At 36.6% G+C, this 27,136-nt stretch overlaps 1 protein-coding gene across 6 annotated transcripts in view; it reads left to right on the top strand.

Annotated features, from left to right (window-relative positions):
• Window positions 1–24,591, top strand: part of ZEB1 (zinc finger E-box binding homeobox 1) — a 123,359-nt gene extending 98,768 nt beyond the window's left edge. For 4 of the 6 annotated variants that reach the window (XM_086862774.1, XM_086862749.1, XM_086862771.1 and 1 more), the window contains 8 exons: window positions 328–528; window positions 5,740–5,802; window positions 7,417–7,578; window positions 10,474–10,676; window positions 15,698–15,803; window positions 16,604–18,414; window positions 19,902–20,082; window positions 22,094–24,591. In XM_086862774.1, coding sequence (XP_086718900.1) covers window positions 10,647–10,676; window positions 15,698–15,803; window positions 16,604–18,414; window positions 19,902–20,082; window positions 22,094–22,650 — 2,685 coding nt within the window. In that variant the 5' untranslated portion in view covers window positions 328–528; window positions 5,740–5,802; window positions 7,417–7,578; window positions 10,474–10,646 and the 3' untranslated portion in view covers window positions 22,651–24,591. The remainder of the gene's footprint in view (window positions 1–327; window positions 529–5,739; window positions 5,803–7,416; window positions 7,579–10,473; window positions 10,677–15,697; window positions 15,804–16,603; window positions 18,415–19,901; window positions 20,083–22,093) is intronic. The other 2 variants (XM_086862754.1, XM_086862768.1) reach the window with 1 other exon arrangement.
• Window positions 24,592–27,136: the final 2,545 nt, after the last annotated feature.

Genomic DNA, 27,136 nt, shown 5'->3' on the forward strand with positions numbered 1-27,136 from the left:
ACGTTGGAGTGATCCAGTTGGAATTCTCTTGCTCCACTATGGCTCCAACTTTGGAGTTGCCCACTGCCTTCTCTTGTGCAGCCTTATGGTGGGTGTGCATGTGAGAGGTGGCAGGAGCCCAGGAGCTGTCGGGTGCTCATTGTGTGCCAACATTCCGGCCAAGTTGCTCACAAGACAGTGCCATCCCCATTGGGCAAGAAGCAATAATAATGTGACCCCATGGAGATGCCCCATGTATGTCCCCTGGCCAGATTACTGAGAGCTTTGGACCTCCGTGCCATCAGTTAAGAGTATATTGATCAGTATTTTGTTTTTGTCTTTCCACAGTCACCAATTACAACAATGTGGTAGAAGCAAACTCGGATTCAGATGATGAAGATAAATTGCATATAGTGGAAGAGGAAAGTGTAACGGATGCAGCAGACTGTGATGCTAGTGTGCCAGAAGATGACTTGCCAACCGACCATATAGTGTTACCAGAAAACAGTGAAAGAGAAGGGAGTACAAACTGTTGCTGGGAAGATGAAGGTATGTTCATTTCTACTGGTGATAATATGTAAATAAAGTTTTCTAAAACGAAGATTCAGTTGAACTTTTTTTTTGGTCACTTTATTACTGTAATAACATATGATATTCACAATCAAAAAAGAGGATTTATAACTTGTTTATTATACCATACTTCATGTTCTTAATTTATTATTTGAAACAGATTCAGAGTTGGATTAATTCCATTGGCATTGTTTAACAGGAGCTTCCAGTCTGTAGATGCAGCATTCCAAAGGCTGATTAGAGACTAGTTACTAGATTTTGGTTTTTTTCAAGTCTTTGCCTGGCAGGTTTCTGCCAGAGTTCCTTGTAAGGCTCAGGATTGGCTCAGCGTGAGGAGTAAGCAGTAAACAAAAAACATTAAAAAAAGTCAGGTGCTAATTTCTCTCTTTTTCCTTGTAAAACACAGGCAGGAAAAAAAATCAGCTGATTAGCTTTAGAATTGGCTATGTAAGTCGTAATGAATCATTCTTTTGAAAACACTGGAAGGAGGTAAATGTTGCACATATTATGCATCAGGTTTAGAAGCTGAAAATTTTAAGCAGAGAGGAAATGGGCCTTTTTTTACTGTGGAATCAGATACTGAGTTTCATAATATCACACAGCATGCTTACTTTTGAGCCAAATTTGGATAAATGCATAAATTAGTTGAATTTATTGTGGAATTTGACCTTAATGCCCTGAAAGGTACAGAATGTTTTCCAGCATATCCCTGTTTGTATCTGAACTCCAGCCACAGTTCCTAGTGTCCACCTTTTAACAGTGGTGGTTTAGTACACAGTGCATGACCTCACATCTAAATAAACGGAAAGCAGTCATATGGTTCCTAACTGCAGTCCAGCTGAGAGAGGGCAGCTGAGACTTCAAAGAATAGCATCATCTCAGCCTGTTTTTACAGAGCTGCTATTGCCAAGGTATGCTGTGCTGGGAAATGAGTATTTTGGAGATAATTTATTAGGTAGGTAATTTTCTTAGATTTCCTGTAATATCTTAGTTCTCCTGCAGGCTGTGTCTGTCAGAAATTGTGGTTACATTGAAGTGGGCTCTTTATAGGCTTGAACCCTTCAAACATATGTATAGGAAACCTGAAAAGGGGAAGCAAGAAGAGCACTGGCTCCCAGACATTTGGGATCAAGACCTCTTGGACTAGATGATTTCTGGAGATGAATCCATCACACAGCATCTCAGGCAACTTTCTGGGAGTTTTCAGGGCTCTAGACATGTGATGGCATCTTTTTTGACTCCTTATATCAAACATACCATTTTTAACTTTTAAAAATTTGTTTGCTAAAATTCTAAATTCTCTTTAGTTTTAAATTCTGCTATGGTTGTAGATTTTCAATGTAGGCAGTGTTTCTCTGCTTTGGAGTTTTCTGATGAAGACAGAATTTCATTGTTAGCCGGACAAAAGATTAATCAATTGCCATACAGGCTTGCTCAACAACCACAGATTTCCTCTGTAAAAATTATGTATTATGAAGCCTCTTTTGTAGCAGTCTGGAAGGGTTTTTTAATTTGATAGTAATTTTTTTTAAAAATAAATAGTTTAAATTTTTGGCAACGACTAGATTAGTAAAGTGAAGGCTACATTAGGTTTTTTGGAACTTTGATTTGCTAGTGTAGAATACCATTTACTCTTTTGATAGCTATCCTAGAAGGAAAGGTATGAGCTGAAAATCACATCATCAGTCTTTGCTGCATGTTAGAAATATGAAGAGAAAGGTACTGAATACATGATCCCTCACATACAGGGAAATGTACTGGGGTAGATGTTGTGCAACCATCTTCAAGACTCATGATTATCTTTAGAAAAATGTACTCTACAGCACTTTTAGTAAGTTGTGTTTCATCAGTAAAGAAGTACTCAGTGGTTCTGGGTTTAGCTGAACTTGACAGAATGAGTTTTTTGCATATTTATTCTGTTCATGAATTGCCAAGAATAGAAACAACACACATTTCTTTATCAGATTAGTTTCCTTCCGTTTCCAGTCATTCTAACTGAATTTCTGAAAGACCCTAGGAACAGGTGTTTTAAATATAAGGTGTGTTTCTCAAGAGGTTTAACTGAAACAGTCCTATGGGTTTAAAAAAGTGAACCACGTGTATCCTGTACAAGTTGTTGACAGTGTGCCAGCATTCATGTGTGCAAAGTTTCCCTAATATGATTTTCCTTTGCTTTAGTTAGAAGCAATATCTATGCTACAATTAAAAGAAAATTTTTTAAAAATGAAGGAGTTAAACTTACTGTATTAATGCTCTTAAAAAAGCATTATTATGTACTGTAAGTATTTTGCAAAACTGGAAGCCTATGGGTTGAAGCTAAGATATTTTTGAAAAATTTACAATTAAAAAAAGAAAAAAAAAAAGAAAAAAGAAAAATCCAGACATTGAAATAACCTTCAAAAATGAAGTAAGTTATGTTTTATGTTTAAACTCTTTCTGGAATTCAAAAATTGATTTAAGTCATCAAATTTTAGGTTGAGCTTATACGCTCAAAAGTGTGTTCTGACATTTTGTGGGTTGTGTGGCATCTTTTTGATCAAAAAAGCAACCAACCAGTCAATACTGCAAGCTGTAAATAGTTCTTGCTACATGAGTATCAGAAAATTAGTTCTGAAGAATTTAAATTAGAAACTCTCTTGATGGGCTTTGGAATTTATTCCCTTCTCTGCAGATAAAGACTGCAGTGGAAATTTCAGTGAAGTTTGTCTTTCTGCCTACAGCCAAAATTTCCACTTTGCTAGTGGTTTCAATTTGATCAGTTATCTTAGCCATGCAGAGATCTTTACTGTCAGCCAATGTCAGTAGTTGTCAGGCATGTTTGCTGCTAGTTAACACTGTTCCCTGTCATCTGAAAATCATCAGCATTTAACCCTGGGAAGCCCCACTGTGTCTCTAAGCAGTAGCTCATAAGCAGTGATGAGATGTAGAAGTCCAAGAACCTGTTTTACAGCTATCTGGTATGTCCAGCTGTAATTCCAGGATGGATATTCATGACCTAGATGCTATTTGTGGAGACCTCTATTTAAGCTGTCATTTAGCAGGTAGCTTGAATTTCCTCTGGAACTCAGAACTGTGACTTCTGTTTGGTGGAACAGTGTCTTAAGATCTGTTCCCCCATCATCACATCCCATTCTGTTGCTTCCCAGATGTGTGATAACTGGGCTTCTGAGGGCACAGTTGCAATGTTGTCTTTCTTCATGGACCATACATAGCTATAAAAATGTATATCCACTCAATGTTTTTCAAATTATTAATAATTCCTACAGCATTTCCCTGTGGAAAAGGGTTTCTCCCTGTCTTATACCCTACTTTAGCTATTAGGAAGAGACAGCACCAAACAGAGGTTAGGATTATTAGCATTGAGAGGGGGTTTGACTTCACTAGATTAATCTATAATTCCATAAATTCCTTGACATTCCCTTGGGAAGCATAACTTTTATTTGTACTGAAGCCAGTGGAATTTACTGGAGACACTATAACTTAAATCTTCAGAGTAATAACTTACTGATATTCTCCCTCTCATGTAGATCCTATTTCATAATGGAGAAAAATCACAACCATCAAAAACTCTCCTTAAAGGAAAACAGTGGTTTTTTGTCATGTTTGATTTTAAGGAATTAAATGTTTGGTATAAATTTGCATTGTGTCCAGACATCCATCTTACAAACTCTGAACCAAGTTTCGTACCATGAACCAAAAATGTAATTAGTTCACAATCCAGAACTGACCAACATAATACAGGCTGTTTGAGTTGAGGTTTTTTCAGGGGTTTTTTTTTGGTGTCAGTTGACATTAAGGTAAGATTTAAGAGTTGCAGTTTCCTTTTAAACACATTTCTTGTTAAAAGCAAGAAATGTGTTTGAATTGTCACTATTTGCAGATACCTTGGGTCTGTGGGCTTTGGTCAAAGTAGGCAGAATTAAGAAGCTTTTCCTTTGAGGAAGCTGGTACTATTTGTGAACTTAAAAGTTCTCCTAGGATTTAACGTCTTCCACATAAAGGAGAAATTGGTTTATCCTGTAATTAAAAAGCTGGAATGTCCTGGGCTTTTGTCTTGCAATCCTAAAGGATTATTTCCTGTACTGATGTAGAATGAAATAAGGTAAATAGAAGTATAACAGTTGCCATTTCAGGTGAGAGCAGCTGTGTGCTCTAACCTTCTGCATTGCCTAGAAGGCTTTTTCTAGAGTGTAGTTCTGAAGCATCCTAGGTTTCCATAATGAAACTATGAAATAATGCTTTAGTTTCACATCTATTAGCATAGCATAGTACTGATAAAGAGCAAATCAGGCAGCGTGGCTTTCTGATGTACTCCTGCCATAAGCCAGGTACTGAGGAAATGTCAGCAGTGGCTCTTCCTGTGGGAACTTCCCAGTCTGTGCAAGCCAATGAACCAAAATTAAGAACAACTTGGCTGTTTATCGATTTGAACCAACAGCCTGTAGTGAGTTAAAGCTTCCATGCTGCATCCTTGAAGGCTGCAGCACAGCAGAGCTGGCAGAGCTGGGGAAGCAGGTTGGCTTCACAGCGTTGGCTCTGCAGACTCATACCGAGTATTGGAATCAACATGTGAAGCATATCTGTAGTGCACAGTTATTCTGAAGGGGGAGCACGTGTTTAAAATCCTTTTTTATTTAAGCAATCACAGCCTTAAGTGGTTTCCAGATTATTTGCAAGAAACAGAACACATTAGTTTGCTGTTTGCAGACATTACCAGCAAATTATCAATCATTTCTGAAAACCACTAATTGCAGAAAATAACATAACTGCATTTGTTTTATGATGCTCTGATTTCTGGAAATAATATTGCAGTGTATCAGATGGCTGCATTTGTAGATGGGGTCATTTAAGTAGCTGACTCTCTATTTGTGGGTGAAATACACTGGCCATGTCTTTACCTCTCTTTACATAATGGTCAGTGTTTAGTATTGCTTCCTTTTAAGGTTTGGTTTCCTTAAGTATGAAATATCTTTGTGGTTCAACTGTTCACACACTGCTGAAATAATGTGGCATCCATATTTTTGAAAGAACACTATGTTTAAATGCACTTACTTCTAAACAAGACAGAAATGGAAATCACTGATAAAGAAATAACTCAAATATATTAAGTTGTTGGTGTGCATGTGGCTTTTGTTGTTTGGTGAGATTTTCTTTAAATATTCATTCTTTTTGTGAAATGTGCTATTTCAGCTGGAAAAGAAAGAAAGGAAATCCTGGGGCCTGAAGCTCAGACAGATGAAATTGGATGTACAGGTATTTCTTTGTTAATCTTAGGGCCTTATTCATAAAGTGCTATTGAGTTTTGGTTAGGTGAGCATCATTCTGAAACCTTTGGAATTCTCCCACCTCTGTTTATAAAAATTGCTTTTCCTCACTAGAGATCTTAAACTGTTTTAGCTGAGGAAAAATGTCTGGGTATCTTTTGGTGTCCAGGGTCCAGAGATGTAGGTGACCAGTGCCACAGGGCAGCCCACCCTCCCAAGGACTGACCACACAGCTCTGGCAGCACTGCTTCTCTGAAGGGTAAAACGAGGAGTAGCAATGATTTTACATGTAGGAGTACATGTCAACAGGTAGTGTTTTGAACTATGAAGAAATATACAAAAATAAACTTAAGCTAATACTATATTTTATTATTGACTCCTCTGTTTATACTGATTACACAGAAGGCAAAATGTGTACTTCAGTTTCAGACTCAAACAAAAACAGATGGTTTGTTATTTTTTCTATTTCTCTGCTTGACAGAAGATTAATATATATCTCATCCAACTTTTGTTAAGGTTTTTTGGGTTTTATTTGATGTCCTTACTATATAAGTAGATAACATCAGAGTAAGTCTTATTTAAAAGCAAACCCACATCTAAACACTGTTATGTTTTAAAATCTAGTTTCACACATTCTTTTCAGTTCCTATAAAATCAGTTCTCTCCACTTAAGTATTGAGAGCTGCATTATTCATTGCATTACAGTCTACATATGAGAGACTGCCTCGTGTCATAAAAAGATTGTGTCAAATTATAAATTGAGTATGTGACTTCACACTGAGAGATGAATCATAAAACTTCTCTTTCCTATTAAAAATACACCTCACATTAATAGTGGAGAACATCTGTCATGATTTAGGGTGCTGCAGGCAGAGCTTTCACAGAATGTTCCACCATGTTAAAAATAAACTCTATTAACAATGTATTTAGGCAAATACTTTGGATCAAATATTTATTGTACCAGCATTAAGTAAAATATTTAATTTATTATTTGCTAATTTTGCAATATAGTTGTTCATTGGATTTTTCTTTTAAGTTTTTAACTGGAAAACGTTGAAGGTTGTTAATTAGATCTGAAGCCTTTTTGATAGCCTTTTCCAACACCACAGAACAAGCCAGTCAGAGCTCAAGTTTGCTGCATTTATCTGGCCAGCTTGTTACTGAGTTTAAATATCTTCTGAGTTTGTGCTAATGAAAAGTTATAAATAACATTAAAAATTGTGTCTTCAAGGCCACAAATGTACTTTTGAAAACACAGGAGCCAAGATGGTAAACAGGTCTTCCAACTACAAGGCCTAAATCATAATTAATGTTGCATTTAAGATTTTTAGGGAAATTTAGAAGAACAGCCAAGTCTGAAATAATAAAAATGCACTGAGTTAGAGGCAAACTGTGTTTAGTCAAGTATTTAAATACCATTATGCTACTAGTTCTTCTAACACATGGTATAATCTGGCATCTTAAAGGACTTGACTTATGCTATATCTGTAAAGAGTTTTAAAATACTTGGCTAGAGGGAGATTTGGCAGTGTGAATTACTGAATCTTGTTTATGTTCTTTTTAAATTTAATTTTTTATCTTGTGTCTTGTTTTTCCCACTTAGTAAAAGAAGATGAATGTGATTCTGATGCAGAAAATGAGCAAAACCATGACCCTAATGTTGAAGAATTCCTTCAGCAAGAAGATACAGCTGTTATCTACCCTGAAGCACCTGAGGAGGACCAGAGACAAGGCACGCCAGAAGCTAGTGGTCAGGATGAAAATGGTAAATATGTCATTAGTTCAGTTCTTATGAAATCAGTTGTACTCACTGCTTGACCCAAAACTTCTGCTGTACTTCAGAAGACAGCAGTGCATATACATACAACTAGAGAGGAAAAAAAACTCAGTTAAGTAGTTATAAGAGGATAAGATCATCATGCAAAAAACATTGCCATTTGATTTTGTAAACAAGATATACACTGGGATTCACTTTTATGAATACCAAAATGATAACCTCGAGTCATTGAAGAGAAAAGTTCAAGATTTCATAAATCCATTCAACATCCTTATATGAAAGAACAGAATAAATATTTATTAAATATAATAGAAGCAAAATAGAACAGTTTTATATAACAATAACTTAAGGAGAGTTATGGCAGATTTCTTTCCTCTTTTATATTTCTAAACAAAGATCCCAAAAGGATCTATTAGAATTTCTTTAAGTGGGTAGCCAGTCTATGACAGGCTTTTGGGGTCTTCTGCCTGAAAGGACAGCAGCAGAGAAAAAAGAATCACTGTTCATGAAAAAATGTTTATGTGAAAAAAATAATGACCTGTTGTTATTTTTATAGATACAGATTTTTTCCCTCTGAGGAAGTTTTGTGCTTAAGGTATTCTGAGTGAGATGAGAAATTACACTTTGTCATTTCTTTGTCATGAAATATTTGAAGATGAATACTGTTAAGATTAGTTTTGCATTCTGTGTGTTTTCCCAAGCATGCAGCTTAGATAGCTTGTGACAACTGGAGTATTTATGATTTTTCAAGAAAAAGTAACAGCCTACATAAATGGTTGGGAGGTGTGTTCTAGTTGTTTTAAGAAATGAATATAACTGAGCAGATAAATGTCACTGTAGCTGCAGTACTGTACTGGACTTAGACTGGAGTCTAAGGGAGAGCAGTGAAAGAAGTAAAGATAACCTTTTTTTTCTGCTCCTCCAGAGATTTTATGCTATTACATATTTTACTTTAAAAAATGCGTTCATTAAAGATTTTAATATGTGGTTGCAGTGGCACATATTGTCAAGTTAGTTTTACAGACTTACCATATGATTTCCATGTAGTCATTAAAAATACACATTTGTATTAATCATTTAAAGTGGACTTATCCCAGTAACTTCACTGAGAAGTATTGTGAAGATCACAATGCTGAATAATAGTGTTAAGTGTTTTAATCATTTTGAAACAGAAAATGCCAAAAATATAGTGACATTTGGTAAAGATGCATGCTTCCAAACTGGGAAAGTAGACAATAGAAGCAACAGAATCAGAGTTTTTAGTAACTTTGGGAAGCTGTTTAATTTCTCCTTTTCCTCCAATGGAAATAGAATTTAAGTTAATGTGCTTCTGACATTTCCAGTGAGTTGTATTTGTGCTGAAATGGAGTATTCTTTGTGTCAGATGAGCTGAATTATAGATGGTAAAAAGAATTGAAAGGAAGCGTACTTGGTCTAAACATCTGGGGATGGCTTTGTTTTTGGACAACTCAGCTAAACCAGGAAAAGCAGAAATGGATAGAACAACAAAAATCCCTGTGGGTAGGGGTTATTTTGATTGTTACTATAACAACTCTAAAAAAACCTATATGAGAAAAAGAGTATTGATTTTAAGTAATAAGGAAAAGTGGTCTGGTTGCTTTTCATTGTTGCAAGATCACTGGCACATTCAGTAAAAATTAAGTTAGTAAATTCCACACAAACAGAATAGATTGTAGAAAATTCATTCAATCTGTGGTGATAACTGCTGGAAGAGGTCATGAAGGTAAATAATTCACAAGTGCTTTCTAAAGTACTGGTTCATTTTATGAGTATTAATAATTCTTACAGTTCTGAAACTTAAAATGACAGCATGTACGAATGTGCCCCTTGTGCGTCAGAGCATAAAATGTTAATCAGTAAAGACCTTCCACCTTTCTCATGCTCAGCACTGTGCATAGGTGCATCCTTGCAACATTTTCTTCCTGTTTGTCTTGAAGCAAGGAAGAGTAGCATGATCATTGGAGGCTATCACACCTATTAATTGATGATTTGATCAAGTACAGCAAGCCCTACATTTATTTGAACATACCTTTATCAATTTATAAAGAAATTTTTTTTTTTGGTCCTTTAAAAAATTAACTTTTCAAGGATAGAATGAGTTACTATGGGGAAGGCTGCACATATGCTGGTAAGAAGGGATGGAGCTAAAACTTTATAAATGGTGACTCCTTGAAATAGACTTGCGAAATTAATATTTAGCTTCAATCTTGTTTCACTTTTCCCTGTACTAATATAGAAATACTTTATGAAAGCCAGCAAAACAGATTCCACAGATCACATTAGACTCATATATATGGCCTCACATTTAATATCTCCACTTTCTGTCCTCCAGACAGTATGTCCTATTAACACATACATATCTGTGAATCATAGAATAGTTTGGGTTGGACAGGACCTTTAAAGGTCACTTAGGTCCAACCCCCCTGAAATGAGCTGGGACATCTTCAAAATTGAGCTGTGTTGCTCAGAACCCTGTCCAAGCTGGTCTTGAATATTTCCAGGAATGGGACATTTCCCAGACTGCTAGGCAACCTGTTGAAGTATTTTACCACTCTCATCATGAAAAATTTATGCTTTATATCTAGTCTCCATCTACTCTCTTTTGGTTTAAAACCATTCCCCCTTGTCCTATCAGCATATTGTGCTGACTCTCTCCAAGGAACATTGCGGCAAGTGTGGGAGGTTGCATAATACCTGTGGAAATAAATCTAAATTATCACTGGTCCTTCTCTAAAACAAACGGAGCTTCCAGCAGCTGCATGTTTTCTTACAGTAATGGATGTAAATGTAAAGCCTGTTTGTTGCTGGTAGTAAGATTGGAACTTGTTTGTTTAAGTCTGGTGCGTTGTCTCTCCTGTGTAGGAACACCTGACGCGTTTTCCCAACTGCTCACCTGCCCGTACTGCGATCGAGGGTACAAGCGTTTTACCTCTCTGAAGGAACACATTAAATACCGCCATGAGAAAAATGAAGATAACTTTAGTTGCTCCTTGTGTAGTTACACATTTGCATACAGAACGCAGCTCGACCGCCACATGACATCACACAAATCAGGAAGAGATCCAGTAAGTGACGTTTGAATTAAGGGTTATTGTCCTCCATAGCAGTGCTGTGATTTGTTATGTGGGCAGATTCGTGCAGAACGGGGGAACTGTTCACAGCAGATCATCTGTGTGCTGATGGTCCAGTCCCAGAGCACACACTCAAACTTACTGCTCAAGTCAGGCTTTTTCTGTAGCTGTCAAAGGTTGAGATCTCAATTCCTGTTTTCATTCATCTAAGTAGTAGGGTTGCTTTCAGAAGTGCTTTATTACATTTGTAGGTAATCTGTTGGGGTTTTTTGTTCATTGGCTACCATTGCATAAAAATTACGACTCAAATCTAATTTCAAGCCTCTAATGAAACACTTCCTTTTTTTTCATAAGTCCTGTTTGAATAATTCACAATTTACTGCAGCATTTTTGCCCTTAAGAAACAAACCATTGTGTTACTTGAACTGTAAGGTACAGTTTTATAATGCAATTCATGCTGAAAGACGATATACAAACAATTAGTGTGTAAATTACGGTGTTTCAGTACTAAATGAAGCAACAGAAAAAGCTAAAGGTGCTATGAGCTTGTTTTCTCTGCTTCATGGGCTGACCTGAGGGCACGTGGTCCCTGGAATATCTTCCTTGAGTTAACCATCTGATCATTACAGAAGATCCTGAGACTGTTCTCCTGTCCCTCTTTTCTTTTTTTATCCCCACAATGTCCCATCATCCATCCCCAGTATATTCTTCCATAGTTTATCAGGGGCACTCTGAGGCTCAGGAACTGAAATAGTCAGGAATTATCCAGAGGGAAAAAACATGCAGATTTTCCACCAAGTTAAAGACGTTTGGAGATATTTCCTTTAAAGGACAGACTAGAAAGATTGATAGCCTCCAGAAACGAAACAGGAGATAAATGCAATAGTAAAATGCAAAACAGGATGTAAAAGTAAAAATACTTCCAATATTTCTGGTACCACCAAACCAACAGGCTGTAGCCCAGAGTAAAGGAAGATGCTTTACTTAAGGAAACTAGAGTAAAGGAGATGCTTTTTTTGTACATTGGCTGTTAACCTCCATCCTACAAAGTATAACCCAGTCCAACAATTTAATAGGCTTAAAAATTTATTGTTCATTTTTATACCTGAGTGTTTGCATTCACAGGTCAATTAAATCAATACAAGAAGTGTTGGCCATCTTGCTGCAAGGATTTTATTGTCTCACGAGTTTTGGAATAACCTCACCAGCATATTCTGGTGTGACTGTTCTTTTTTACTCAAGTATGCTTCCCATGAACAATTAATTTCTGTTTCGCTTCCTTTTTGGCTCAGTTTGCACTTTAAAAGTTACTTTCATCTTACATACATCTCATATTTCTAACTATAAAATCTATGAATGCTATTTATATAATGCTTTTCTTGTGGGCTACCACATTTGTTTTCCGTCTTTTCAGTTACAAGCCTAAAACCACAAGAATAAAGTAGTTGGGGGAGATGGAAGCCTTTCCCATACTTGCATGTAGTTTGAATGAAAAAATAAAAAAATTAAAAGTAAACACTTTCAGAAGAATTGATAAAAAGGGAAGCTTAAACTGTATTGCCACAAAAAGTATTGTAATGGATTTATACTTCTGATGGCACAATTGTATTTGATTAATGTTGTTTCTATGGAGTATCTGGAATTCAGTATTACACCCATTTAAGTGTGTTCTTTTCTCTCAAGCCATAGCCAGAATTAAAACTACAATAATTTAGATACTTGGAAAATTTGAAATACTTGTTTATGTTATTATCACAGAGTTGTCACGTCTTCAAAATTGGCTGCGTATACATGATTTATACATCATTTGTGTAATGGAAAATGAACTTCTGTCCATAATAAAGTACAGACCTCCTGGTTGTGGATCTTAAACAGCTGCATGTTTAAAACTTGATGTCTTATTCCTAAAGAATTTCACCTGACCATAGATTATTTGGGTAACTTTGTTAGCTGGTAATGTTCATCATGTGGCAATTTTGTAATTGATCTCTACAAAGAAGTAATGAACAAAGATAAAATCCTAACTTAGTGAAGGCAGTAGGAAGGGGCACACTGGGCCTCCTTCTGAGCCAGGGGAAGATATGCAAAACTTCTGCTCCAGCAGAGAGCTGAGAGCCATCCTGCACCTTGTCCTTCTCTCTCTCCTCCCCGTGCTCCTCTTGCACCCTTGGCTGCTCCTACACCACTAACAGTTGGTAGGAGGTGATGCTGCATGTGTCGTCTGCCTTCACATGTGAAGCAACAAAAGGGATGCTGAAGTGTGAAAAAGTGCTTCTTATATTTGTTTGGTTTTTTTTTCTCACCAATTTATGAAGCACCTGTAGGTAATCTTCCAAAATTTCACAATGTTGTGCATACTGCTGAGAAATGGCAGTTCTTGGAAACCGTGGTCAAACTATCTCTGAAAAATCCCTGATATACCTATAATTTTTTTCTTCCAAATATCTTTTGAGGATTCTCATTAATTAGTTTTGTTCTCTGGTCTGAGAGGGGTGGGCTTCAGTCCTAAGCACAGTAAATATTTGGTGCATGGATGTATTAGTAGCTAGTTAAAGACCTTAAGGCTGATGTTTCTTCTTTCAGTCCTTGAGGGAGTGCAAAAAAATATTCTTTGAATGTTGCAGTTAATTCTTTAATGAGCAGAAAACAGCCATTATGTGCAGTGTATTAGAAATACATCACAGGCACAAACTAATGTGGCTTTAACAGTGCTGAGATGGGGAATATCTCAACATTTGAAAAAATTTGAATTTGAGAAAATGAAGGTGAAAGTATTACAGGCAGTAGTTTGGAGAAGTGTTAACATTTCTCAGTTGCATTTAAAGAAGATCCCTCAAAGTAATTCAGAGGAAGTCCCAAATTTATAAAACAGTATTATGAGAGACAGCAAGAAAGCTGAACAGAGTTACAAATATAAAAAGCTAAGGCAAAATAGGTTTGGAAACACTACCTAGCAGAAGGCTTAAAGCACCTTACATGACCAGGAAAACTCATTAAAAATTTGATAAGTGGAGTGTGGACTTCCGTGCCTTAGAACATTAGATTTTAAAGACTGGAGCAGAAATGTTTCTGACAGGTTGAATACACGCACTGATATTTAGTATGAATATTTATGCAGTCCAGGACCTGCAGTAACTGTATATATTCTGAGATCTGTTAGCTTGTATAATTCAAGTCAAACGGTAGTAACTGATTCTCAGCAGGCTTAAGTAAATCCTGACACGGTCCTCCAGACTCATTGCAGTTGGATCATTAACGTGAAATGCAGTGAGTCAGCCACAATCTTCTAGAACATCATCTTCAAGGGACTTAGTTAAACTGAGCTGAAAATCCATGTGAGCTAGCAAAAGACAGCTGACAAACCCAGGAGTGAGGGTCAAGTGCTAATCAGGATAAGTTAGAGTGGAGACCTCACTGCAAAGCCCAGGGGAAGGCAGGAAGAAGCCCACCCTGAGCAGGGTGGGAGTAGTGTCTACTGAGAGGTAAAATCTGCAGCTTAACCAAATGCTTCTGCCAAGGGGACTGTTGAATTACAGTATGTGGAAGTAATTTAGATGATCTTATTTCATTTTGTCTTTTGTTAAAGGAGGACAGGGAGTAGAACAGGAAGGGTTGATAATTTGGACAGCTTATCTCGTAGCAGAGAGTTCAGACTCTCATCCAGCAACCTGCGCAGACACAGGTTCTTCAGATCTGCAGGCATGTCTCACAGCAGGATCATCATCCTGTGTTTTTGCCATCCCTGCTTCTCCAGCACAGTTCTCAGCCCCCAGTTGTCATGTCTGTGCTCAGAAGGAGCCCGAGCACCTGGTGAGCATCTGCTCCCAGTGCTACCAAGCACAGCAGGCCAGAGCCAGGGGTAGGAGTTCCCCCCATGCTTTCACATCAGAGGCAGCTGATCCACACCTGCTGGTGGTGGTGGGCAGCCTGTTTGTTCCCAGAGTCCATGAGCAGCTCTGTTCATGAGTACATGAAAATGCTTGCCCCTGTTACCAAAAATCTGCAGCACATCCCAATAGTGGTAGAATGTCTTTTTTCCAAGTGAGCTCTACTTAAAAAGAAGCTACTGTGTTTTTTTAATAAACAAGTTGTTTGAAGAGAAAATTTCCTAATTCCTCCATTTCATGTTGGTAGTTAAGCTGCTTCAACTTTAAAAGTGTATGTAATTTTTTCCTTAAAAATACATGTCCATAGATTTATACAGTTTGTGGTAAAATTACAGATCTTGCACATATGTGTCACATATATACTACATATATTTACTTGTCTGTCTTATCTTTTGGTTTTTTAAAAACTAGTCTAGCAATAAAGGCAAAAACAATTTAGAACTTAACAATAAATGCTCTCACAAGGCAAAATCTAACAAAAATCATCACAGAGCTTCAGTCCAAATACTGAAGAGGTTTGGTGTTATGTACTTGGGAAACCCTTCCATATTTTTATTTGTTTTAGTTTAGTTTCGCACATTTATTTTGCAAATTAATTGTGACCAAGAGTACATTTATTGTCACTGAACTACTTTCTCTTGAGCATCATTATATAGAGGAATCCAAGGCAAACAGTAAGCCCATGTAGATAAAAAAAATCAAGTCAACCAATTAGTTTAAACAGGCTTCTATAGACTTAAATGTTTCTCTGTCCTGCAGGAAATATTCTGTGCATAGTGGCCTTGGGGTTTTTCCTGATGGTTTTGCTTTCACAAGTAGAATTAGCATTCATCCTGAAACTTCCTGCTAACACGTCAGTGTAAACTTCACCTGAATTTAGGAAAAGTGGCAACTGTATTTTAAGTTTGTTTTGTTTCTTTCTTTTTACTGTACCAGATTTATTCAGAAGAAATGTGTGCCTCCATTTTTACCTGATTTGTAATCTGTTTCTTTTTCCATACCACCTTCAGTCTGTTAAAATTATGGTTTTTTCAGGTTTGTATTGCATTTTCTCTATTGCAATGTGAAAATAGAAGGGGTTTCTGCGAGATGCTGTCCTGTACAATAATTAAGACTTCTTTCTTACAGAGACATGTGACACAGTCCAGCGGTAATCGAAAATTCAAGTGCACTGAATGTGGAAAAGCTTTTAAATATAAGCATCACCTAAAGGAGCACCTACGAATCCACAGTGGTAAATAAATCAAGTATTGAATTGAGTACTAACGTTGACATTTCTGCTCTTTGTAATGTTGATGTAACAGCAGTTTTGTAAGGCTAAGTTTAAATTACTAGTGTTTTCCTTATTTTTTCCCCTCTGGATTACTGCAAGCACTGACTGCAGCCTTCAGCTCTGTGCGGGGAATATGTAGAAAAGCTCAAGAGGATTCACAGTTGCAACTTAATCCCTTACAATTAAGGAAAACTTGACTTTTCGCAGAAGAAATGGGGACATCTTTTTGGTCCTTTTCATTTGTCTTTTTTTCTTCAATATTTGCAGATCATTTAGTGTGCTACAAGCCTTGCTAAAGGATTTTAATTTGTAATAATCAGGACATAAGAACTGTGTGTTCCTCCTGTGGCTGTAATTGTCACCATTAGAGATTAGGCATATTAAAGTAAAGACTCAGGACACAATTTGTTAGAAAAGTTATAAGAAATATTATATAAGAAGTTAGTGGTGGTACTACTTTAATGGAATTCAATGAAATCTCTAATTGTTAAACAGAGAAATACTGGAACACATGATTGTGTGGGCTCCATCCTATGTCTACTAGTGGATCACAAACTTATTAAAGGAGCCTTGGCTCAGAACTATACTCTTACTGTTCAATTCACTAGACAAGATTTTTTTTTTTTTTCCCCTAGGACTCTTTGAGAGGTCATAATGATGTATTTGTTCTGGTAATTATTGTTTGATGAAGTTACACTGTAACCTGGTTAACTGTTGGATATGTCTTTTTTTCTTTTCTTTTTTTTTTTCCTCATCTTTAGGAGAGAAGCCATATGAGTGCCCAAATTGCAAGAAACGTTTTTCCCATTCTGGTTCATACAGTTCACATATAAGCAGTAAGAAGTGTATTGGTTTGATGCCCGTAAATGGTCGAGCCCGGTCAGGGCTCAAGATATCTCAGTGCTCCTCCCCTTCCCTTTCTGCATCACCAGGTAGCCCAGCAAGACCACAGATACGACAAAAGATAGAAAATAAACCCTTGCAAGAGCAGCTTCCTCTTAACCAAATTAAAACTGAACCTGTGGATTATGAATTCAAGCCCATAGTGGTTGCTTCAGGAATTAATTGTTCAACCCCTTTGCAGAATGGGGTTTTTAGTGGTGGTAGCCCGTTGCAGGCAACCAGTTCTCCTCAGGGTGTGGTGCAAGCTGTTGTTCTACCAACAGTAGGTCTGGTGTCTCCCATAAGCATCAACTTAAGTGACATTCAAAATGTACTAAAAGTGGCAGTGGATGGTAATGTAATAAGGCAAGTACTGGAAAACAATCATGCTAATCTTGCATCCAAAGAACAAGAAACAATCAACAATGCATCTATACAACAAGCTGGTCATTCCCTCATTTCAGCTATCAGTCTTCCTTTGGTTGACCAAGATGGGACAACCAAAATTATCATCAACTACAGCTTGGAGCAGCCAAGTCAACTTCAGGTTGTTCCACAAAATCTAAAAAAAGAAAACTCTGTTCCTGCAAATAGTTGCAAAAATGAAAAATTACCAGAAGATCTCACAGTGAAGTCTGAGAAAGATAAGAACTTTGAAGGAGAGACCAATGATAGCACTTGTCTTCTTTGTGATGACTGTCCAGGAGATCTTAATGCACTTCAAGAATTAAAGCACTATGAAACAAAAAGCCCTCCTCAGCTTCCCCTGCCCAGTGGAACAGAAGCTGAGAAACCCGAGTCCCCTGTCCCATCAGAAACTGGGGAGAACAACTTGTCTCCTGGTCAGCCACCTTTAAAGAACCTTCTATCGCTCCTAAAAGCGTATTATGCATTAAATGCACAACCAAGCGCAGAAGAGCTTTCAAAAATAGCAGATTCTGTAAGCCTACCACTGGATGTGGTAAAAAAATGGTTTGAAAAAATGCAAGCTGGACAAATTTCTGTGCAGTCTTCTGGACCATCTTCTCCTGAACAAGTTAAATTAAGTAGTCCCACAGACAACAATGATGAAGCAGCAACTACAGATGTGAGTGAACCCCAGAACAGCACAAATAACTCACAAAATCCTGTCAGTACAACAAAGTCTCAGACTTTACCAGGGGCTCCAGCTCTGAATGGTTCACACAGTAGCACGCCATCTGCATCACCACTAAACCTTTCTTCATCAAGAAATTCACAGGGTTACACGTACACGGCAGAGGGTGTACAAGAAGAGCCACAAATAGAACCTCTTGACCTTTCGCTACCAAAGCAACATGGAGAACTGTTGGAAAGATCTACCATAACTAGTGTTTACCAGAACAGTGTTTATTCTGTCCAAGAAGAACCTTTGAACTTAACTTGTGTAAAAAAAGAACCACAAACGGACAACAGTGTTACAGACTCTGATCCTATTGTAAATGTAATCCCACCAAGTGCCAATCCCATAAATATTGCTATACCTACAGTCACTGCCCAGTTACCTACGATTGTTGCCATTGCTGACCAGAACAGTGTTCCCTGCTTGAGAGCTCTCGCTGCCAATAAGCAAACCATTTTGATTCCACAGCTGGCTTACACATACTCTACTACAGTTAGTCCTACAGTTCATGAAATACCACCAAAACTGACCCAAGCCAATGGAAATCAGGTACTTTGGTCCCCATTTTCCTACATGATGAATGTATGATATATTAAATCCGTATCTGTGCTGAACTAACAGAAAACTATCAAGTTGAACTAAATAAAAATATAAATACAAACTGTCAGGTTTGTTTGACTTGATTGTAAATGGGTAATAGCTATTACTGTTGTGCCCTCTGCAAAGCTAGTTAGCTCAAGCAGCTTGAGTCCAGACTAACAGAAATGGTTCCTCTTGGACAACTCAGTTATTCTCCATATTTAATCTTTTAGTACATTAGTGCTCACTGTTTTAAAGACTATCTAATGCTCCTGATCAAAAAGTAAAATAAAGCCATGGCTTCTGTCTTTTGCTGGCTCTGTATCTCCTATTTCCCCATATTCAGAAAATAAACTCTTTGGAACTTTTGGCTACTCATTTTGTGCTGTTCTTCTTCCTTGGTTTGCAGAGTAGCTGAATTCATCCTACACCGTAATGGCACTTTAAACAAAATGCAGATATATTCTCAGCTGAAAGTCAGGGAGGTATTTATCTTCATCTGCCATTCCTGTATCCCAGCTTGTTCCTCCCTGGGTACATCCAGATGTGATCTAATCAGGGTCAGTCCTCCTGAGATTCACCTGTGCACATTAAGGTAGGGACAGGGCAGAACAGAAAAGGGGCTGAGTGTTTCTACTTAAATCTTAGAAATTGGCTGTCTAGCATTTTGTTCAGGCTTCTGTATTGCCAGAGACTGAGGAGCCTTGAAGAGTTACAAGGCTGCTTATATTAAAAGTTTGAGGCTAACATGTACATGTAGCTAGCGTGCACTTTTATATTCTGATTTGATAATATCTAATAAAATACATGTTTAGTGATACTGCTGATGTCAGTAGAAAATACTGTGCTTTTACAGAGAAGCTTTAGCACTTAAAATGCTTAGAAACACATAATTATATTTTTGAAATTATTTACTAATGAAACAATTTTAAGTCCCTTAATTTTTTGGATTAAGTAGTACTTGTGGTAGTTTCATGAGGAAGAGGATAGTCAAATATGCAAATTCAAATGGTAACTTAAATAGATTTTTTGTGAAAACTTCAGCAAAAACAGTCTTTTCATGAAATCTGAGAGGCAGCAGAAGGTAGGTGACCAGCATTAGCTGAAAAATGCAGTTGAGTTAAGGCAATTTTGCTCTTCTCACTTACTGAAGTGCTTTAGAGGTTTGTAATATTGCATTTATGTTATGGGTCCTAAAATACGGCGTGCCGGCAAAGCTTAGACCTGGCCAACAGTCAGATTTGGGTGTGATTAAAGCCAGTCCCAGTGAGGATTCTGCATCTGGATGGTGGCAGGGACTGCAAAGCAGAACAATGCAGTAAAGGATTTTTTTTTTCACTGTGGAAATCTAAACAATTTTGTGTGGCTGTTTATGGAATTGAATGAGAATAGCAGCTTCAGTTTATGTGGGTGAGTTCTTTTATTAGACTTAACTTTTTTTTGTAATTTTTCTGAAGGATGAAAGGCAAGACACTAGCTCAGAAGGAATATCCAATGTAGAAGATCAAAATGATTCTGATTCAACACCCCCAAAGAAAAAAATGAGAAAGACAGAAAATGGGATGTATGCATGTGATTTATGTGACAAAATATTCCAGAAGAGCAGTTCATTATTGAGACATAAGTATGAACACACAGGTATGTACTAGGAAAAGTCTTTTCCAATCCTTATTTCTTTGATAACATGTAACTGATGATCTCAACGGGAATCCAGTTCTCAGACAGAGTAGGGAAGTGTAGCAGTTCTTACTGCCTGTGCTAAACTTTCTCTAGAAACCCCTGGTTTTGTATATTTGTTTGACAGAATAGAAATTCTGTCTTCCTTTAAATTTGTTAGACCTAAACCCTAAATAGGAAAAGGAGAGTTTTTGCATCTGGCTTGTGGATAATAATCTGTGAGCCACAGCCTATATCTGAGGATAATTACTTCTGATTTACCTTGCCTGGTTATAAATTTTTATAAAAATAAAAATTGGAAAGAAAAGGATCGTGTATGTCTTTGATACTGTACATGAAAAGCAGAATGCCTATCTGGCATGAAGAATTTTAAAACTGAGCCACATTTTTAATGACCTGAAGTTAACAGCTTCAGCTATTCATTAGACTTAGAATGTAACCACTAAAGAACATATTTTTAGCTTTGATTTTTATTTTTAATTTCTCATAGTTGTTCCTTTTGGCTCCGGTTCTGGTGTCTTTAAGATTTTTTTAATGCCTCTTGCTCTCTTATTTCTTCTGTGATGTCTTAAAATAAAGATTCTTTTTTTTTATTGGTTAGGTGCCAAATATATATTGGGTTTTGTATTATATATTCTTTTTTTGCTGGCTCAGTTATCTTCTCTTTCCCCAAATCCATAAAATAAACTCTTTGGAACTTTTGGCTACTCCCTTCATGCTGCTCTACTTTCTTGGTTCACAGAGTAGCTGAATTATTATATTATTTCTGCATATTAACATTTTGATGTTATCTCACATATAAAATTAAAAGCATAACATGTTCTTTTTTTGTCTTGACCATGTTTCTCAAGTTGTATTCATTAAGGGTATCTAGGTTCATCCCTATCCTGTCCTGAGACTCTGTAACTCCTCCTTTTCCTAACACAATTGTTCTTCCCCTGCCAGTTTAAAGTTCAATGTAATGTTCAAAATCATAAAATCATTTCGGTTGGAAAAGACCTTTAAGATCATTGACTCCAGCCATTAACGCAGCACTGCCAAGTCCACTGGTAAACCATGTCCCAGAAATGCCACATCTGCTTGTATTTTAAACACCTTTGGGCAGCCTGTGCCAGTGCTTGACAACCGTTTCAGTGAAGAAACTTTTCCTAATTTCCAAACTAAACCTCCTCTGGCACAACTTGAGGCCATTTCCTCTTGTCCTATCACTCATTTCTTGGGAAGAGAGATCAACACCCACCTTGATTGTTTGGCATGAGATGACGTGGACGTGCTGATCATCTGTGTAGTGTGACCAAAAACCTGATGTCTTACTGTCTTTGTCTTTTATGTCTGAGCTAAGACTGCAAAGTTGTTTTGTTAAAATCAAAATAACACTGCTAGGCTCCTGATATATTTATAAGAGATTCTAAAAACAAGACAATAGCTGGAAAACAGCAGAAGCATACTGAATGAAACAGATTTTTTTCATGTCAATACATGTGTAGTCAAGTTTTGCAATAAAGCATTCAGCCTAGATTCTAGAATGATTTTCCTTTTACCTGTATCATGGAAGGACTTGGTACAAAAAAAACAATGTAAAAGCTTAGTTGATTTGAAATTGACGTCAATATAGAAAACTTAAAATGGTTACAATTGAAAATAGTTTATGCAAGAAAAATGTCTCCTAATTTACATTTGCATTTTTTTGGTGCTAAAAGTTATATATGAGAATCTCTTTATTCTCCTATGATGAGTTTTCCTACAAAACTTACAAATTACTGTAGTGATTGTGACAATGTACCCTTGCACCTTCATCCTTTGCGCTTAGGAGAGCAACTGAGGCTGATAATGCATGGAGTAGATCATCTTGTTATATAAAATTTAATCAATGCTAATATGTTCACCAACAGCATTTTATAATTAAAACAGCAGTGTACATTTTTAAAACTTCAGCTACAAGATGCAGAATTGTTTGTGCTTTATTTTACAGGTAAAAGACCTCACGAGTGTGGAATCTGTACAAAAGCATTTAAACACAAACACCATTTGATTGAACACATGCGACTGCATTCTGGGGAAAAGCCCTACCAATGTGACAAGTGTGGAAAGAGGTTTTCACACTCGGGGTCTTACTCTCAGCACATGAACCATCGCTACTCCTACTGCAAAAGGGAGACGGAGGAGCGCGACAGCGTCGAGCCTGAGGAGATGGGCCCGGAGATCCTGAGCAGCGAGCACGTGGTGGTCAGGGTGTCCCCCTCACAGATCGACTCGGATGAGAGGGAGAGCCTAACCAGGGAAGAGGAGGAATACAGTGAAAAAGAGGAAGAGGAGGAAGAAGAGAAAGACATAGAGGGACTTCAGGAAGAAAAAGAATGTAGGGAACTACAAGAAGTAGGGGATGCAGAAGAAGAAGAAGCAGCAGTAGAAGAGGAAGAAGGGAAAACTGAAGGTAACAAGAATGATGAAGCTGTAAATCAAGCAAGCAATGAAGAACCAGAAGTTATACAAAATAATGGGCAGGTGTCAGAAGAAAATAACGAATAAAGCTTACATGCTAGGTTTTTTTCTATAAAGAAAAAAAAATTGGTAATGAAGTTCCTTCTATATTATACATGCTTTTCATGGAAACACAGTAGCCTGCATACTGTGATTTCTGTTCACTACTGTGTACAAAAATATATATATAAAAAAAATGAAAAGAAAAAAAAAAAAAGAAATCCAGGTGTGCCTGAACCTCAAACTTAGTAATTTTTCACACAGTTTTCAAAGTTAGGAACAAGTTTATAACATGAAGCAGATTAGAAAAATACAGTGACTCTGGAAGCAAAGATTTAACAGGTTGTAGGAAACCTGATTATTAGACAAGCATCTGGCATTGTTTGTTTTATCAGTATTAATTTTCATTCTTAAGTTGATTAATTTTTAAACTGTACAATTGGGAGAGATTTATATGATTTTTTTTTTTTTTTATGGTAAAACATTTCCTGAATCCACTTCAGTATTTTCTTATGTTTTACAATGTGAGAACTTCTGCACTACGAAATTCCCTTTTGCAGAGACGTGTAATGCAGTTGCAAACAGTGCTTGGCTACCTTTGTAAATTCAATCTAGAAGGTAGCGGTTTCTGACATTAGATGTTGTAGTAGAGCATATTATCATTTAAAGTGTATTGTTAGCCTTAAGAAAGAAGATGATAGAAGAACTGAAGTTTCTTACTCATGTGGTTAAAAATGTAGTTGAGAAGATTGTCGTTGAGTTCTGATTGCAGGGACTAACAGTGTTAATACTGGTAAGGACAGGAAAGTTGTCAAAAACAGTGTTTGTAATTGTGTTTTGAGTATGTAGTAACAATATGAAGGATATGATATGAAGCTTTGTATCTCCTTTGGCCTTATGCAAGACCTATGTGCTGTAAGTGCCATTTATCAGTATTACAAAGGCTCTAAGCAGCCTTTATCCAATGTGTGGCCTACAATAACTAGCATTTGTTGATTTGTATCAAACTTCTAAACTATTCATGGGGAAAAAACACTCAGCCATCAGAGAAGTAAGAACACTGGTATATTTCATTATTTAATTATTTGGTGGTATTTTGGGTTAATACCTGACTTGCAGAATTTCTCTACAATAATTACAAGGGAAATTTTCTAATCTGCTTTATTGCTTTATTGGTTTACTTTAATTTCAGACACATACATGACATGTTATCTGGCTCATAAGTATTTTCAAATGTTAGTTATTATGGACCCCATTTATTAACAATGTTAGCTGATTTTTACCTATCAGTATTATTTTATTTCTTTTAGTTTATAGATCTGTGCAACATTTTGTACTGTATGTCTTCAAACCTGGCAGTATTAATACCCTTCTTACTGACATATGTACCTTTTTAGTTTTAGAAAACTTTTATATTTATGTGTCTTATTTTTATATTTCTTTATTTATTACACAGTGTAGTGTATAATACTGTAGTTTGTATTAATACAATAATATATTTTAGTATGAAAATTTGGAAAGTTGATAAGATTTAAAGTAGAGATGCAATCGGTTCTCTTGCATTGAGATTTGATTTAACAGTGTTATGTTAACATTTATACTTGCCTTGGACTGTAGAACAGAAGAATTAAAATGGGAATGTATTAATTTTACGATTGCAATCAATTCATTTTACCTTTACCCAGTTTTTAATATAAAGCTCTTAAATTTTGAAATTCACTGTGTGACTAATAGCATGATGCTCTGCAGTTTTATTAAGAGATTAGTCTAACCATAAAACTCTCATTTCCTTAGTAAGCCAAATTAGAATAATCTTATAAAACAGTGTTGGGAACAATGTTTAACATTTTTGTGCCAATTTGTTCCTGTATTCATGTATGTATGTTACAAATCTGAAACTTCATTTTTAAGTTCCTTGTTACATCATGGTCATTTTCTAGTTTTTTACCAGACTCCCCATCTCACAATAAAATGCGTCAACAAGTCTGACTTACTGTCATTATTCTGGTAATGTAGAAAGTGCATTTAAATTCTTTCTTTGAGGAGTTGCTGAGACACAGCTCCTGCTTCAGTGTCGATCCTGGGTTTCAGTGATACATAAGGAGCATGGAAGAGAAAGAAGAGTTTGAACTGTTCAGGCACAGGGATGGCTGCATTAGTTCATTGATTTACCAGTGTCAGGAGAACAACTGAGTTTTCAAAATGAAATGTGGGTTGTTCTTTTGGGTTTTTTTGTTATTTTGCTGTACCTATCTAATATACTGTTTAATGCTATTGTTCAGTAAGACTGCTTTTAAATGAAATAGGTCCACAACTGTTTTCTTGACTTAGCAGTAAATTATTTATCCGTGGAAAGGCTGGTGTATATATTGCTGTTGAACTTTCCAAAGATACAATGCCAACATTGCAGATATATAATTTCAATAATGTAAGTATAAAGGCTTGAAAATTTTATAATATATGCATGTTTACAATGTTTTGCAGTTCTAGAAGAGTTTACAGGCTGTTCTTTAAGCAAAGTTCTGTTCTCTAATGATCTGTAAAATGGATTTTCATTTATTAATATGGGGAGCAGGAGGCTCACAAACATCATTTAAGTTACTTTATATTCACATACCTAAGTTTTGGGTATTTCTCAGTCTTATGATACCAACTTAAATACATACAAAGTATTTTTCCCATATATTAATCATTTTAATTCCTGTGCATTTTGCTATACAATACAAATACTTCACTTTTAAGTAAACTTCTACCTTCATAGTACCATTGAGCTAAATATGAGAAAGCTGTTTTGAAAAAAGCAACCATTTATGTTGCATTAATAATGTTGTCTTGTAATTATTATTATAACAGAATTAATAAGGTGGTTTAGTGTTTCTCACAGGTAAAAACTGTTTCTGCTCTCTTTTAGGTAATGAAACACACCTTCTTGAAACTATTTTTTAAGATTTTCTGTATTTTTCATATTCCAAGATGTCTGTGGTTATAAACCCAATGAGACATTTGTTGAAATGGGAAAACTTTGTTGTCTTTAGCATTAGAACAGAGAATTTTAATAAACCTAATGTTACTCATGTAAGTGACAGCTGAATGTAGAAGGCCAGTGACTTGGATAGAAAGTAAAGCCCAAGCAATTTTTACTCAGGAAATGTCATTGTTTAGGGGGAGAAAATTTATATTCATTACTTACACTATGTTATTAACATTTTTTGTCTTAAAAATGCATTGGTGCATTGAGTTTTGCATCTGTTCAGCTCAGTGATGTCTTTGTTGTTTGTGGCTTTGTAACATCATCTGTTATCTGTTTGAAAAACACAGAAACTGTGGTGTGTCTTCATTTAGTTGAGTAAACTCATGTGGAAGCCAGAGGTGCTTAGAGGATGCAGATGCCATTCCCAGCCCTAGCAGTGAAATTCCAGCAGTGAGGAAGCCCTGTGTGTGTGGAGCTGCCTGGGCAGCTGTGACGGAGTCCAAGCCCCAGGGGAGCAGCAGCAGCCCAGCTGCGGCCATGTGGGTTTTGTGATTTTGTGACCTCTCTCTAAATTAATGGCAAAGCAGTTTCAAGGACAGTGAGTTTCACACAGGAAAAAAAAGGAAAGCAAAAGTGTAAAGCCTTTGGTTCTGTCTTTTAGAGATAAATGAAAGTTGGGAAAGAGCAGCAAACATGAGATGTGCAGTTTTAATGAAACTCCGCTGTGCTATGACCTGTTCTTCAGTTACAAGATGAAAAGTCCATCAGCTGCCCTGTGTGCCCAAGCTGATGTCTGCACCTGCTTCTTCCTCAGGCTCACCACGCTTGGCTCATCTTGGCACAGCAGTCAGAGAGCAGGCTGACAGAAAGAAAATGTCCTTGGAATTCAGCATGGGACAGAGCCCTGCTGTGCCTGGAGTGCTGGTTTTGATTCTGTTACTGACCTGTCTCCAGAATAGAACAAATCGCTACCTCAAAATCAGTTCTACTTGCAAAATTGTAGGCAGTTCTAGGTTCTCTTTTATTAAATAATATGAGAATTAGAAAACTATTACAGAATAACTATAGGAAGATTGTTACAGAAGTGAATACTAAGTTTCAGCCCTGGGATGGGAAATACCCTGCAGATGTCCTGAGCTGATAGAAGAGAGGGGTTTAAGGTTACAGAGAAAACTTTGAGGAGAGAAAACAAAGAATACATTGAGAATACGTTGAGGAGGAGTAATGGCTCCTTCTCTTTCAGTAATATTCTTATGGCATCCCAGTGGTGATTTTGGTGGCATTCTGAAAATCTCCATAGCCTCATTGCTGTCCACTTGCTATTTTTCTGGAGCAATCTATCCATATATGTAATCAATATCAGCAATGCTGTATGATGAGCTTGAAAGCTTTTCTAACATACTGTATTGAATTCCAAATAGATTAATGGATGCTAGAAAAAGAACAGAGAAAGATTTGTAATGGCTAGTCTTTGGCTAATCTCGAGAGTTGCAATGTGTTTCAGTAAATACCTTAAATTTTAGTTGAATAATGTACTATGGCATATCAACCCAGAATGTAACA

Source organism: Cyanistes caeruleus, chromosome 1 (genome assembly GCF_971803275.1).
Source record: "Cyanistes caeruleus chromosome 1, bCyaCae1.hap1.1, whole genome shotgun sequence".
Classification (NCBI taxonomy): Eukaryota; Metazoa; Chordata; class Aves; order Passeriformes; family Paridae; genus Cyanistes; species Cyanistes caeruleus.